Genomic DNA, 15,495 nt, shown 5'->3' with positions numbered 1-15,495 from the left:
TAGCCACCATCCATTAGTGAAGTATAGCACTATCCCTATAATCAAAATGTCATGGAATCACCCAGATAGCTATGGTAGCTCCTGGCATTGCCTCCAATCAGCTGTGGCATTGCCCTTAAAGACCCTAACATTACCTGTAAAGAGCCACAGCATCACCTGCCAAACAACAAAGGCAGGTCATGGCATTACCTCCAAACAAGCAGTGGTGCCACAGTCAAGTTTCAATGCCATTATCTGAGCACTGAGTAACCTCCTGCTGTAGAAACAGGTCCCACAATGAGGGTTTGTCCTGTTGTAAATGCCTAAGGTCCAGTCAGTAAGTTCTGGCAGAACACGATGGGCATAGTCAACTTTTCTGTCAGAAAAGCTAAAGTGCAGTTCAGACACATTATCAATAATGCACTTCTGAAACTACAAATCAACGGCCAGTTTTATCTGGACGCAAGTGTAAATAATACTTTTACAATTTATTAAGGACTAAATGATGAGCACCTTCTGATGCACACTCCCAAGTGAATTAGAAACACCCCCCCCCCCACCCCACCCCCCAATGTGATTAAGAATGAAGAAGAATGATTCCCCTACATTAACTCTATTACCAAGCCTTAAGTTTGAGTAATTCTGCCATTGCAATTTTAGCTTTTTACACGTCAGCCATAAAAGGCTGATGGGCGAGCAGGTGGGCGGCCTGGACACCCAACTCTGTAAACACAATAGTGTACAATCAAACTTCTTTTTTTTTTGCATCAGGCATCAAGCTTATGTTTTATTTTTTATTCCCAATTCAAATTGCTACAGCGGAAGTTGCTTTCTATACTTTCAAACTGTACCATTCATTCAACAGCCCCTCACTGAGTAATAAACAAAATAAATGCACTTAGAGTAGCAATTAAATTGATATCCCATTTTCAGTTACCTGCTTGAGCAGTGCGGGCATGTCACACCCACGTTCCACAGGGGAATAGTTGATCCATCTGAGAATGGCCTCAAACACAGTGCTCTCCTGCTTCACATTGAGCTCATCATTCTCGATAAGATCTGATAGTTGCTGCACAGAGAGCTGAAGGAACTCCAAGGAGAGTGCACCAACCTCTTCAAAGTGATGGAGGATGTAGAGAAAGGCCTTTCCCCTGAGGTCAGGACAGTTGTGTAAGTGTGCCAGATTGTAGATACTGACGCAGTTATTTACACAAAGCTTCCTCTCCAGGAAGTCGCAGCAGGCTTGAATGATGCCAGTCACGATAAAGTGGTCTGCTTCCGCCAACAGCTCCAGTACATTGTCCTCCATCACCACAACAGATTGGGTATAGGCATATTCCAAAATGAGGCTCATTGCTTTTGGAGACACAGTGGGGAAGTTGTAGACCTTGTTTGATGGTAGTGGTTTGTAGCAGAAGAGATCCCTGTGCAGATTCAGATCAGCATTTTCACATTGTCTCTCTGTCATGGAACTTAAAAAGTACCTGATGTCGTGCAGCTCATAGTTAAATAGCATTTGTATAATTTTTCAGCTGCATGCTTACTTGAGCAAGCTGTGATCAAAGAGATATGAAATTAAAGTAACAAAAATCTAAAATGACTTGATTTCAAATGGGCAATCTCCTATTTAAGGTCATCTATTCAGACATGTGCAGAAAAACATTCAGCATTGCTGCTATGTTTAGACAGACAGAAAGATATAGAGTTGTCTAGGCATTGTAGCAAATATTCCTATACAGTAACAGGGTTAGAGCGACAGGGGACAGCAGGCATTAAATAGCTGCAAATATAATAACTGAATTTCACATTATCAAATTTACTGACTAGACAGAATTGGAAAGAGCGGACATGTCCCACTGCAACAGAAATGGCATATCATTGGCCACCTCTCAGTCTGGCCCTAAATTGATTACCTGCCTATTTAGACATACAATTTCAGCTAAACTGGTGAAGGCACAGCTAATATCACCACTGATGTGGTCCTTTTGGTGCAGGCCAGTTTGTGCACAAATTTATTAGAACTGCTGCTGCTGTTGTCGTGCTGATGAAATATAATCAGAAAGCCAGTTTATAGCGTCTGTAATCTTTCAAACTACCTCTTAACGGCTCATTGTGGAGTCAAACACAAACCTACACTATATATGTATCCCAACAAACCTCCCAAAATAAATAACTAAATAAAAATACAGGACTGATTTTTTTCCCCCCTAAAAATTGCTCCAGAACATTTCTAGTGATCAAAAAGTACAGTGTAACATTGAAACCTCCCAATACCTGCTGCACTGTGTTACATGAAAACTTTGAAGTAGGATAAATGCAGAACCAAACCACAGCCAAACAACACAGGCCTGCTCACCTGAAGTATGCACTGCAGTTACAGAGGATGATCCTGTGAATTTTAAACTCAACATCTCCAGCTCGGATCACAGAGTCACAAAACTGTCCATCCAGAAAAAGCTCCCTAAAGACGGTCCTACGGGCGCTGGTCATTATTCAGATGTTACTCAAGCTGTTTAAACTTCTAAAAAATCTCCTGTTTAGTGTTTTCCTTTAGAGAGCCGCCTACAGTTTGTGAGGTACTTTGTCTAAATTACTGATTACGTTAACTTATGCTGCCTGGAAAGTGTCACTACTCTGTTTATATTTGAAAATCATAGTGCATCATTCCGTTAATTGACTGTGTGCACGTTAGCATATGCTACTTCCGGTGCGGAAACGCCTTTGGGGAGCTTTGTTTCCGGTGTCCTATTCGCGCCTGGTTTACGGTCCAAAACAAGTTAAGCAAATGAATGAATCAAGCAGCGATTTACATTTCTATAGATGTCTTGGGCATTTACCCAATATATCTGTAAATGATGTTCATCGACTTGTTAATATTTTTCCCTGCACCTCAGGGCAAAAGAGAAAAGGGATTCAAATGTTATATTTCTCAGCTGTCCCTCGTTTACAGCGGGTGTTATGTTCTAAAACTAACCAGCGATAGGTGAAATCAAGTAGCCAATTTTATTTTTTGACGCTGCAAAACGTTTCGTGGACATCCAGTAGTGCACTTCAGAGTCACCCTGCTAGCAATCGATGCAGCGATTCTGCACTGTACAGGAGAGACGTCACGGAGGAGATCGTCTGCAGTAGGGCTGCACGATTTTGCATAAAATGAGAATCACGATTTTTTGGCTTAGAATTGAGATCACGATTCTCTTTTCCAGTATAAATATTTATTGCACTTATTAACTGCACATCAACTTCGTAACAGTTGAGACTGAACATAAAAACAACAAATGTCTCACGTTTTGTTGTTGCCGCAAAATGTTGTACTGCTTGAAATTCCGTCTCCACCATTGCTCGACACTGCGTGTATAGAGCAGGTAGTGCAACAATAGAAAAATAGTTGCGGGACAGCGTTTGTCTAGGGTGTTGATCATTTTCCTAAATCCCTCGTTTTGCAGTGTTGATGGGAGCCATATCTTTGGTCAGGTGATAAGTGATAGCCTCCGTAATTTCTTTGTGCCTGCGGAAGTTCAGCGTGTATAGGGAAGCGCTGTATAAGGTTCCCGTTATTGATGTTTGGGTGGTTGACCGGGGCGGATTTTCTCCTGTCACTTTCTCGTCATCCCTGACGTGCTCTCCGTTGTTTTTCCCCTGCTAATTTTAGCATCCCACGGCACAGCTTCTGTATCACGTGGTATAAGGCTCCGCCCTTGTCATTTGTTGAGCAGAAAGAGTGAGCGCTTGTTTTCATGCAGATTACGTCCCGGATCAAAATGCGGTACAATCGTCGTCTTTTTTTTTTTCTTTTCTTTTTTTTTTTTTAAATCGTTGTCATTTGGAAATGAGATCGCACATAAATATGAATCGAGATTGTGATTTTCTAATGATTAATCGTGCAGCCCTACTGTGTAGGTGTGTACTTGACTAGCTGATCTCGACATAATGGGGGAAACATCTGGTTTGACTATTCTTCACCTGTAGTTTGAATGCTGAACATCTGCCTGTTTAAATCACGAGACCAGTCACTATACAGAGATGTGCTTCTGAATGTGGACGATGTGTCTTCTGCATGCAGTAATGCAGTTCTGCTTGTGTTGAGTGATGTAAACAACTGATCGATCTAAACTCTTTAAACGTAAAAATTGATCATTAGATTTTTTATGACACAACAGCGGTGAGTGTTCCCACCTTCTGCTCTTTGTAACTTAACGCGATCTTTCCGTTTTTGAGTTTTGGACATGATTTTGGAGTATATCTTTGCAGTAGCGATTGACCGCAAAGTCAAGCTACCGGAAATGTACAACCCCACATCCGGTCTCAAACCAGGAATTTAGCATTTTCTCGTACACAGGGTCAATTTGGTTCCACATATTTGTGTGAGCAAACATTCTCTGTCATGAACTTAAACAAGAACCGATTGAGATCAAGGATGAGTGACTCCCACTTGCGTGATATTTTATGCATCTCAACCACTGCCCTCAAAGCACACCTAATTGCTTTACTAAAATCTAGATCTCAGTATCACCCCTCTCATTAGTCCAGGGATGCCCAAATTCTGTACTGGAGAGCTGCTATGCATGTTTTAGTTCTTTCTGGTTTAGCACAGTTGAATCAAATGAAGAGCAGGCCTCCAGGAGTGACATCCCTGCATTACTCATGTGTTTCTCAACAGTAAAAAGCATAAAGCATGCTAATGCAATACACAAAAGGAAACGTATTTTGTTAAACTCTTAAGACTCATCCAGGCTGGAGAAACTGATCAGGAAGGCTAGCTCTGTGGTCGGCATGAAGCTGGACACTCTGGTGACAGTGGCAGAGAAAAGGACATTAAAGAAACTGCTGGACATTATGAACAATGCTGGGCATCCTCTGCACACGGCCCTAAACAATCAGAAGAGTCTGTTCAGTGACAGGTTGCTTCTCCCCAAGACAAGAACTAACAGACTTAAAAACTCCTTTGTCCCACACACCATCAGACTGTTTAACTCCTCTCTGGAGGGGAGAGGGAGGGGAAACAGGAGGACAAAGGAGGGGGGAACAACTAAGCTGTAGTGCCTCTTCACCTCACTGTACAATACCTTGTGCAATACTTTTTGTAAATAGTCAACAGTGCAATAGACTCAATACTTGAAATGTGCAATTCACTTGTATTTTTATTTTTTATTCCTATTTATTCTATTTATCCCCTTTGTATATTTTATTTATATTGTCTCTGTATTTATATGTGTGTGTGTGTGTGTGTGTGTGTGTGTGTGTGTGTGTGTGTGTGTGTGTGTGTGTGTGTGTGTGTATATATATATATAACAATTCTGTAACTGTAACTTCGGTCGTTGCTGTGCTTTTTTTTTTTTTGGAAGTCGAATTTCCCAGAGGAACCCACCCGAGGGATTAATAAAGTTCTATCTTATCTTATCTTATCTTATCTTAGATTTGGTTTTAACTGTTGATGTTATGCTCTTAATTCATAGTTGAGTGTGTTGTGTACATATTGTGTAAATTTACAAATGTGTTTATTTCTTGCAGCAAGTGAACTTCCAGTTGTGCAATCTTCCAGTATGTGAAAAACTTTGGCTTCCTGAAAGGTCTTGTAAAAGTCAAAGGGCGAAATTCACTTTAAAAAAAACTTTATTGATAACAGAACACTTTTCATTACTTATAACGCCTGTTTAAATGTTCATTAGGCAAAGATATTGCAAACTCATGGAAATTTAGGGTATTCTATACAGTTTGTTCAATGTTGTCTGACTCTCCAGATATAAATGAAAGGCAGAATTGTGTCTTTAGAGTTGTAAATGCTTGCCTGAGTGTCTTTTTATTTAGGTACATTTCTATTTTAAAAATAACGGGTAATTGTGACTATTAAAATTGTTCTTCATTATATTTTCATGTAACTTTGTTATGAAAAAAAAAGTCAAAAGGAACCATTGGCCCCCAGGCGTCTTCACTTTATAAAATTTGGCCCTCTTTGCAAAAAGTTTGGACACCCCTGGCCTACATAATAAGAAGTACACACTTGGAGTTTTTTTTTAAATTAAAAAAACTGTTCGATACCAGGGCTGCCACGATTAGTCGACTAGTCACGATTACGTCAACTATCAAAATCGTCGAAGACTAATTTAATAGTCGACACGTCGTTTGAAGCTTTGTAAGATCCCAAAAGACGCAGGAATAAGTAGTAGGATTTGAGAGTGTAATAACGGACTGAAACAGAAGATGGCAGCACTGCATGTACAACGATGCCAGCTGCCGTTAAACCCCGAAGAAGAAGAAGCAGTGTCCCAGAATTCATAGCGCGGCCCTGCTCAGTTTCCAAAAATGGCAGCAGCTAGTTAGTTTTAATATTACTCTTATTATTCTTTCTGGGTCACAAAATAAATGTTTAACATATTTCAGGAGAGAATGTAGCTGTGTAAACTTCAAATATCTGCTCAGTTTATCAAGACACCACATATTTTCAAAAGCGCCCCGACATTTTCGGAGACGTCTGTTACCCACTAGCTCGATAGCTAGCTGGGGTTCAAGGCTCACTAGAGCCGTGAGAACACCGGACTCCTGGCAAATCGTTTTCAAACCCACCGCCGTCTTTCGCTACTCAGGTTAAACATGATATATAAGTCACTTAGATAACTTAAAAATGTTATTGTTTGGGTTTTTTCAGTATTTTATTTGTTCCTGAGTAAATAGGTTTGGCTGAGATTAAAGTTATAGTTTATACAGTCATTGGTTTTTACACAGCTGAATAAACGTCAAGCAGACAACTGATCATCAGAAGTGTGAGATGCTCGAGAATATACTCCGGTGCCCTGTTATATTTTAGATAGCAAGGAGCAGACGGCTGAGTTTATTAAACTTCACCGAAACAATCTGCAAATTTAATTAAAATTTAATAAACTATCATCTTGTCTTTATTTTTTAGTTAGCACATACACTTAAAGCTGTAAGCTAATGATAGTTATATTAGAGCAGATGCATGCTGGTGCAGTAAGCTCTGTGTTGCATGATCTGATTAGTGGACTAATCGCAAAAATAATCGGGTGACTAGTCGACTATCAAAATAAACGTTTGTGGCAGCCCTATTCGATACTGTCAATCATGAAATTCTAATAAAAAAAATGGAAAGTATGGGTTTAGGGGAGTGGTTTTGGACTGATAAAAAGCTATGTAGTGAATAAGCAACAATATGTACAAATAAATGAGTAGGAATCTAAATTGATGGATCTTGCTTGTGACATACCTCAAAGATCAGTATTAGGTCCAAAAGAATTCATGGATTCTTTATTGTCATTCGCATCACATGTTTACATGAGGTGGAACGAAAATTACGTGCAGCGAAAGAAACAGAGTAACGAAGAAACAGAATAAAAAGAAAACAGAATAACAAGTAATAAGTATTACAATTAAATCTATGCAATATATCGGGTGTGACTGCTTTTATTTTCTATTTCTGGTACAATACTAGCCTGCAAGCAGGAAAGAAATGATAAGGCAGGGAGTACAACATTATGAGAAAACAGTGCTGAGCATGCTTCTGACTACTAACAACAGGCCAAACCATGGTCTCACACTGCCACCTACTGGTACAAAAATGGAGCATCAGCTACAAATATCCCAGACTAGTTACCAGGTCTATAGTTAAAACTAGTTAATTTAGAGGATTTTCAAAAGAAAATATCACTTACATTTAAAATAAAATAGCTTAAATATAAGTTAATTCACATAAATGTGATTAGACATTAGTGGCTATCACACACACACACACATTCATACTGTTGCTCTTTGATTAGATAACTCTATGGCTGCTGTCAATATACAGGCGAAGCTTACGGGTTATGCAGCCAACTTTGTAAGTTGGATCATTAAGTCTATGAATCACCCTGTTAAGCACAAAAAGGTGCTTACACAACTGAAAAAATCTGATATGTCTTTTCCACAGGGGACTCACCTTTGTATAGCAGACCGATATAGATTGAAGACTGGTTCGGTTGGCCAAATAGTCCATTCCAACTTTAACACTAAGACAGAGGGGTGGCCATCCTTATGGGTAAAAACGTCCCATTTCCCGTATCAACCATTTTATCTGATCCTATGGGTCCCTATGGGTCATTACTGTGGTTGGCCAACTTTATGAACTGATTTAAGCCAACATTTACGCCCCCAAATGGGATGATGAAACCTTAATTGTCTATTAATTCTCGTGAATTCTGGATATGACAACACACAATCTCATTTTAGCTGGAGGTACAAGCTGTGTGCTCTCTAACCTAGAAAGAAGCTCTAATAAGGATACTCATCCAGGGCATGCTCCGACTATATTCCTGTCCACAAAATGTTCTATTGGATAAATTCATTTGTCACTGATAAATGTCCTCTTCCACTTATTGAAACTTGCAATTATCAATCTATTGTTATTTCAGATCATGCCCCCCTATTGATGAGATGGGGGTTGGATGCCTCACTGCCCTCCGCCTCTGGCAGTGGCCCTTTCTACTAAGAAGGCAAAAGTTCTGCATGTCCTGGTGACCCTCCACCTGTTTCACAGGTGGGTGCAGCCTGATCTATCTAGTGGAAGTCTAGACAGACCAGACCAGCTCAACCACACAGACACTTCCTACCTGATTTGAGGACAAAAGCAGAGTATGCAATATGTGGGACAAACACACACAACAGAGGGGAAAGAGATAGAGAAATTGGCAAATGTGAGATCATGCTAAGCAGCTTGAACTGAAAGTGACTGGAAATAATTAGTCGAGCAGGAAAAGCCACTGGGAAAAACAGAAAGTGGTACAACGTGGAATACAGTAGGTCAGAGGAAATTGCTGGATCCATGGGTTCCATTGATGTGGAGCAAGTAAACAACCTTCAAGTGACACGGTCTGAAGATGCCAAGTCATGCACAGACAAAAACAGAGATGAAATATTAGTGGTAAAGGAAGATATCTTCTCGCAAGCCAAACAAACTGAACTGACAACTGACAACTGGAAAAGAAAAAATGTGTTTGAAGTGGAGAAAGATAAAAGTCAGAAATTTCTATCAACAAGGTGTGTGTGCACACTCAAGGAAACACCAGGGGGCATTGTACCCAAGCTAGACTGGTTGCAAGAGGCTTTGAAGAAATAAACACTCAAGAACTTTCCAAAGACTCACCAACATGTTCTTCCGAGTCCCTGAAGATGGTCATAGCAGTCATATGTCAAAATCAATGGAAACCGAACTCTATGGACATTAAAGCAGCTTTTCTACAACGTAAAGATTTAACCTGAGACATGTACATCCGACCACCTGAAGAAGCACAGAGCAAAGGAACTATATGGAAGTTGAATAAATGTGTTTATGGCCTGGCAGATGCTTCATTATTCTGGTACACCAAGGTGAAATACACCGTGCAGAAGCTGGGGGGCACAGTGTCAAAAGTCGATCCAGCTGTCTTCTACTGGCTAGATGATCTTTGTAAGGTGACGGGGTACTTGCATGTCATGTACAGTAGCAGTTTTTGATATGGGCGATACGGGCAGTTGCCCGGGGCGGCATCGTGGTGGGGGGCGGCATCACGGACATCGGCAAAAAAATAATAATTGCTCGTAGTCATGCTGCCCCGACGTCAGCCAGCGCATATTGGGAATGGTACAGGCACCGATCGGTTTTCTATGGCCCATTTGCTGAGAGCAAGGGCGCCCTCTGTTTGCGAGGTGCGCCTGCTGCTTGCGGCGCAGAGAGGAGAGGGCGGGGCGGCGGGGGATTCTCTGGCTGGCTGGAGCAGCATCTAATAACCAACTTGCAAAATAAAAACAAAACAACAAACACGAAAACACCAGACATTATAATACAGACTTATAATTTGCACCAATGTTTTTTCAAAATTCTATATGCAAAAAGTGAGCGCGAGAGCCCTCAGTGCGCCTACTTGCTGCTGAAGTCAAAGTAAACTTTATTGTCATCTCCGCTACATACAGTCCAGTACGACGAGACGAGACGACGAGGCTCCAGTTACAGCAGTGCAAGTAAACAACAATAAATATAAGAACAGTAAGAAAATAAATATACGCTTTAGGACTCGGGGTAAAGGGAGCAATAACAATTGAAAATTTATAATTTACAGTCTGATGATTTAAAGTCTCACACACAAGCCGTCGAAAGGGGAGGGGGGCGGCTGCTTCCAAATAGAGCACATTTCATTCATAATGTTGTAAATTATGTATTCATAATTTGAATCCTGGGTTGTGTGAAATCCCAGAAATACACCTTAGGCAAAGTTAATCTGTGAACTAAGGTGTAGGTCTATTAGGTTATGTTGTGGTGATCCCTGAGTTGGGGGATGGGTTTTCATACTGGAGTGCAAAATTAAAACCAATGGAAGATGGACAAGAAAAGTTCAAAGCCATTAGGTGCTCAATTTTTAAAAATGAGAAAAGAAGAGGAGGAGAAACGAGCCAAAGATACAGGTAAGCAGATGTGTCATTGGATAATTGACACATCTAACCCCTAACCCTAACCCTTTAACTACATCGGGATGGAGGTTTATTCTCTTCAGAATGAAATACAAGTACAACAAGATACGTACATAAAGAACCTACAGCCTATTCCTATTGATCCCAGGTTTCAGTTCTTGGGTGAAAGCAAATCCGTCAAATTAGTGGTGTTTAGTCATTTCTTGATGGAAAACCTCTCAGATGGAGGCACACAAGGTGGATATTTTATCATGTTGATGGGAGAAGGTGGAAAGTTTTTGCCCATATGTTGTCAGTCGAAACGGATCAGGAGAGTGGTACAGAGTACACTAGCAGGAGAGACTTTGGCCCTTGCAGGTGGGATCGACAGTGCTATGTCAGAACAGTGTGAGAATCTCCAGCATGTTCGTCACAAATGGAATGAGGGGGGGGATGGAAATAAGGAATTGTTGTGTCTGTTAAAGCACAGAATCAAATAAAAAGAGTTATGTATGCATTGCATTGATAAAAGATTAATAATAAATCATAATGGGTGTGCATGAATTAAACGGTCCTTAAGACATGAGAAAAAGGAGAAGTGATTTTTGTTTGTATGAAACTTAAGAGTTTTTAGGGAAGTTGAGCTGCAGCATTGTTGGGTGGAGTGGAAGAAAGGAAATGCACTAAAACTGCAAGTCATGCCAGTGCGTTAAAGATACAGTGGGGTAAAAAAGTATTTAGTCAGCCACCGATTGTGCAAGTTCCCCCACCTAAAATGATGACAGAGGTCAGTAATTTGCACCAGAGGTACACTTCAACTGTGAGAGACAGAATGTGAAAAAAAAATCCATGAATCCACATGGTAGGATTTGTAAAGAATTTATTCGTAAATCAGGGTGGAAAATAAGTATTTGGTCAATAACAAAAATACAACTCAATACTTTGTAACATAACCTTTGTTGGCAATAACAGAGGTCAAACGTTTACTATAGGTCTTTACCAGGTTTGCACACACAGTAGCTGGTATTTTGGCCCATTCCTCCATGCAGATCTTCTCGAGAGCAGTGATGTTTTGGGGCTGTCGCCGAGCAACACGGACTTTCAACTCCCGCCACAGATTTTCTATGGGGTTGAGGTCTGGAGACTGGCTAGGCCACTCCAGGACTTTCAAATGCTTCTTACGGAGCCACTCCTTTGTTGCCCGGGCGGTGTGTTTTGGATCATTGTCATGTTGGAAGACCCAGCCTCGTTTCATCTTCAAAGTTCTCACTGATGGAAGGAGGTTTTGGCTCAAAATCTCACGATACATGGCCCCATTCATTCTGTCCTTAACACGGATCAGTCGTCCTGTCCCCTTGGCAGAAAAACAGCCCCATAGCATGATGTTTCCACCCCCATGCTTCACAGTAGGTATGGTGTTCTTGGGATGCAACTCAGTATTCTTCGTCCTCCAAACACGACGAGTTGAGTTTATACCAAAAAGTTCTACTTTGGTTTCATCTGACCACATGACATTCTCCCAATCCTCTGCTGTATCATCCATGTGCTCTCTGGCAAACTTCAGACGGGCCTGGACATGCACTGGCTTCAGCAGCGGAACACGTCTGGCACTGCGGGATTTGATTCCCTGCCGTTGTAGTGTGTTACTGATGGTGACCTTTGTTACTTTGGTCCCAGCTCTCTGCAGGTCATTCACCAGGTCCCCCCGTGTGGTTCTGGGATCTTTGCTCACCGTTCTCATGATCATTTTGACCCCACGGGATGAGATCTTGCATGGAGCCCCAGATCGAGGGAGATTATCAGTGGTCTTGTATGTCTTCCATTTTCTGGTGATTGCTCCCACAGTTGATTTTTTCACACCAAGCTGCTTGCCTATTGTAGATTCACTCTTCCCAGTCTGGTGCAGGTCTACAATACTTTTCCTGGTGTCCTTCGAGAGCTCTTTGGTCTTGGCCATGGCGGAGTTTGGAGTCTGACTGTTTGAGGCTGTGGACAGGTGTCTTTTATACAGATGATGAGTTCAAACAGGTGCCATTCATACAGGTAACGAGTGGGGGACAGAAAAGCGTCTTACAGAAGACGTTACAGGTCTGTGAGAGCCAGAGATTTTCCATGTTTGAGGTGACCAAATACTTATTTGCCACCCTGATTTGGGGCGTGCAGCTCGGATCTCAGCTGACCCTTCTCACCCTGGACACAGTCTGTTTGACCTGCTCCCCTCAGGCAGGAGGCTCCGGTCCATTCGCACCAGAACCTCTCGCCATAAGAACAGTTTCTTCCCCTCTGCTGTCGGACACATGAACAATAACCGTATGACTGTTCCCACCACTAACACATGACCCTACGCTGTGTTCACTGCATCATTCCATGTTTAGCACTGATCACCACCTGCACTCATGTATATATCATGTATATATCTATCTACTTAGCACTTTTAATTCTTATTCTTATTTTATATTTTTATGACAGTATGTTTGCACTGAAGCACCGCAGCAATTTCCTAATGTTGTAAACCTGCTCAACATTTGGCAATAAACCCTTTCTGATTCTGATTCTGATTTACGGATAAATTCTTTACAAATCCTACCATGTGAATTCATGGATTTTTTTTTTCACATTCTGTCTCTCACAGTTGAAGTGTACCTCTGGTGCAAATTACTGACCTCTGTCATCATTTTAAGTGGGGGAACTTGCACAATCGGTGGCTGACTAAATACTTTTTTGCCCCACTGTAAAAGGGTGGGCCTAAAGAGGAACATGACATGTCCGTAGATGTTGTTTCCACCGGTAGATGTCTAGACATGTCTAGATAGGTCCGTAGAGGTGTATAAAAATGAGAGGCAGAAGCAGAGAGGGGCTTTTTTACTCTAGTCCTGAGCCAGTGAGTAGGATGCGAGAAGACTGAAGATCTGCAGTGAAAAGACTTAGAGCGAGGGACGACAGAGGAGAAGTCATAACCCTTCACCGTGGATCGACTGATTGGATTATGAATTTTGAACTGCCTACTCATTGTATGCTGAGTTAGGATCGGAGTCAAGAAGGTGAAGTCCTGGAGCTTTGTACTGGGCTACACTTTATCTTTCCTTTGGACTTCTGCCAACACAGCGGGGAACTGGATTCTATCACTGCGCACGATGATCCTCCTTCCCTCCTAAAAGAAGACCCACCTCAACAACGGTTGTAGTCACTTAGCAACAGAATAGTTAGAGTTTATAGTGTGATAAATAGGATATTCTAGTAAATCGTTATAACACATCCTTGGGACCTACTGTCCAGGTCACTAAATTTTACTCAGCAAGTGCCATAGATCATTAGAGAGCTGCCGGTAACCTCTTAAGCCCCAAGCCTACCTGATCTCCTGCCTTTTGCCCCCGTATCAGGGGGCGTTGGGGCTTAAGAGGTTAATAAGTGTGGCTGACAAATATGTTTCATTAAGGTTGCCAATGAGATCATAGAGTCAGAGGGACCTTCAAGGACCTGCAGTTCAAAAAAGCTCCCTTCCGACAGCCAAACCCATCTGTTCTCTGATTGGATTGTTACATTTGTGATTCACATGACATTGACCAATCAGATGAAAGGAAGAAAAATAGGGTCAAAATTCGTACTTGTAACTTGCAGAGATTCACACGTTTGTTTTGGCTAAGTCCACACACTAATCTTTTGTACGCACACACAAATTCTTTTTACACATACAAATACTGATTTACAAGTACAAAATATTTATGACCACATTTTGAGCCCATAGACGAAGGCAGTTAGAGGCTGGGCAAGTCTCCTCGCCGCCAGCTTAAACTAGTCTCAACTTCACCTGTCAGGTAGGGTACCCGTAGAGATTAAGGGACTCTGACCCGAAGGATGGAGAGCCGGTCCAGACCACCTGTACAGGGGTAACTGGGAACTAACAGCTGTTTTTCTGGCTGCACTCTATTCTGAGCTCACCACTGGTGATGGTACACACAACATCTTCCCTATCGTCTGTGTAACAGACAACCATTCCCTTCTTGATGCTGTCAAGTCCACAAAATCTGTAACTGAGAAGAGGCTGTGGCTCAACATCAGTAGCAACAAAGAACTTATGCACACAGGGACTATTCAGCACATCATATGGACATCTACCAAAGAGCAGCTTGCTAACTGCCTGACAAAAGTGCACTGTAAAATATAACTTGTTGTTTCAACTTAAAAATATCAAGGGCTGCCTTAAAATTTTAAGTCAAGAAATAATTATAGAGTTTGTTCTTGTAACACAACCAATTGTTATCTTAATGAAAAATCACGTTGTCTAAACTTTCGTCTTAGTTTAGTTGACTGAGATTTGTTAGTCAGTTCAACTCCTTTAATTGTAATTTTTACTTGGGAAAACCCTTTCAGATAAATTAAAATAATCTATTGTTTAAACTCTTGTCAAAGTTCAGTTGACTTGGGTTTTTTAGTTAATTCAAATACTTTAGTACTTCTTTTAACTTAGGAATCTATTTTAGCTTAACTAACATAATCTGTTAGCTAAGTTGATTTAAGTTTATTAATTAACTGAGCTCCTTAAGGTAGCTGAGTAAACTTGTAAATCATTTTCATTTTAATTATCAGAGTTGATTGACTGGATGTAAAGAAAAATGTGTATTGAACATCTTAAGTTTTTTTTGGGTTTTTTTTTTTAGCTTTCTAACATCCATTTCAGCAAAACTACCTGTTAGGTTTATCTTAGATCTCAGCTTTAAATATCTACATTCCTTTAAATTAATTTTCTGTTGTTTACAGAAAAAAAATAAAAACCCACAGATTCCATTAAAGTGTCTCTGATCATTTCAGGCAGAAAGTTTGTTTTAAGAACATGACAAGACAATTACTCATGAGCACCCAACATTCACCATTTATTGTGCCATCTTAGTCATCTGAGAAACAGAAAAATCAGTGACGTAGCTCATCAGGCTCACAATCCATCAAAACTCAAAAGTTGCTCGCTGTGAAACAATAAATTTGAACTTGGTCTTGAGCCCAGTTTGGGTGAAGATTAAATTCTGACCAATACTCTAGGAGCAGTAGTGATTCTTGTGAAGCAACAACATAAAGTCTGCATTAATGTAATGTATCAACGGGACACTT

The 15,495-nt window shown here is 40.9% G+C and overlaps 1 protein-coding gene across 3 annotated transcripts in view; it reads right to left on the bottom strand.

Moving 5' to 3' along the window:
• The window catches only part of LOC146656806 (kelch-like protein 10), a 42,131-nt gene that overhangs the window by 4,083 nt on the left and 22,553 nt on the right, over window positions 1-15,495 (bottom strand). The window contains exons 1-2 of one of the 3 annotated variants that reach the window (XM_085424576.1): window positions 3,267-4,340; window positions 917-1,403 (exon numbers count right to left, since the gene is read on the bottom strand). In XM_085424576.1, the coding sequence (XP_085280702.1) occupies window positions 917-1,333 (417 nt within the window). In that variant the 5' untranslated portion in view covers window positions 1,334-1,403; window positions 3,267-4,340. Of the gene's footprint in view, window positions 1-916; window positions 1,404-2,335; window positions 3,246-3,266; window positions 4,341-15,495 lie in introns of those variants that run through there. The other 2 variants (XM_085424575.1, XM_085424577.1) reach the window with 2 other exon arrangements.

Source organism: Rhamphochromis longiceps, linkage group LG12 (assembly GCF_057381845.1).
Source record: "Rhamphochromis longiceps isolate RC_006_pf linkage group LG12, R_longiceps_female_GT1.1, whole genome shotgun sequence".
NCBI classification, from domain to species: Eukaryota; Metazoa; Chordata; class Actinopteri; order Cichliformes; family Cichlidae; genus Rhamphochromis; species Rhamphochromis longiceps.
Note: the sequence above shows the minus strand (reverse complement) of the source record. Positions and strands in the feature narration are given on the sequence as shown.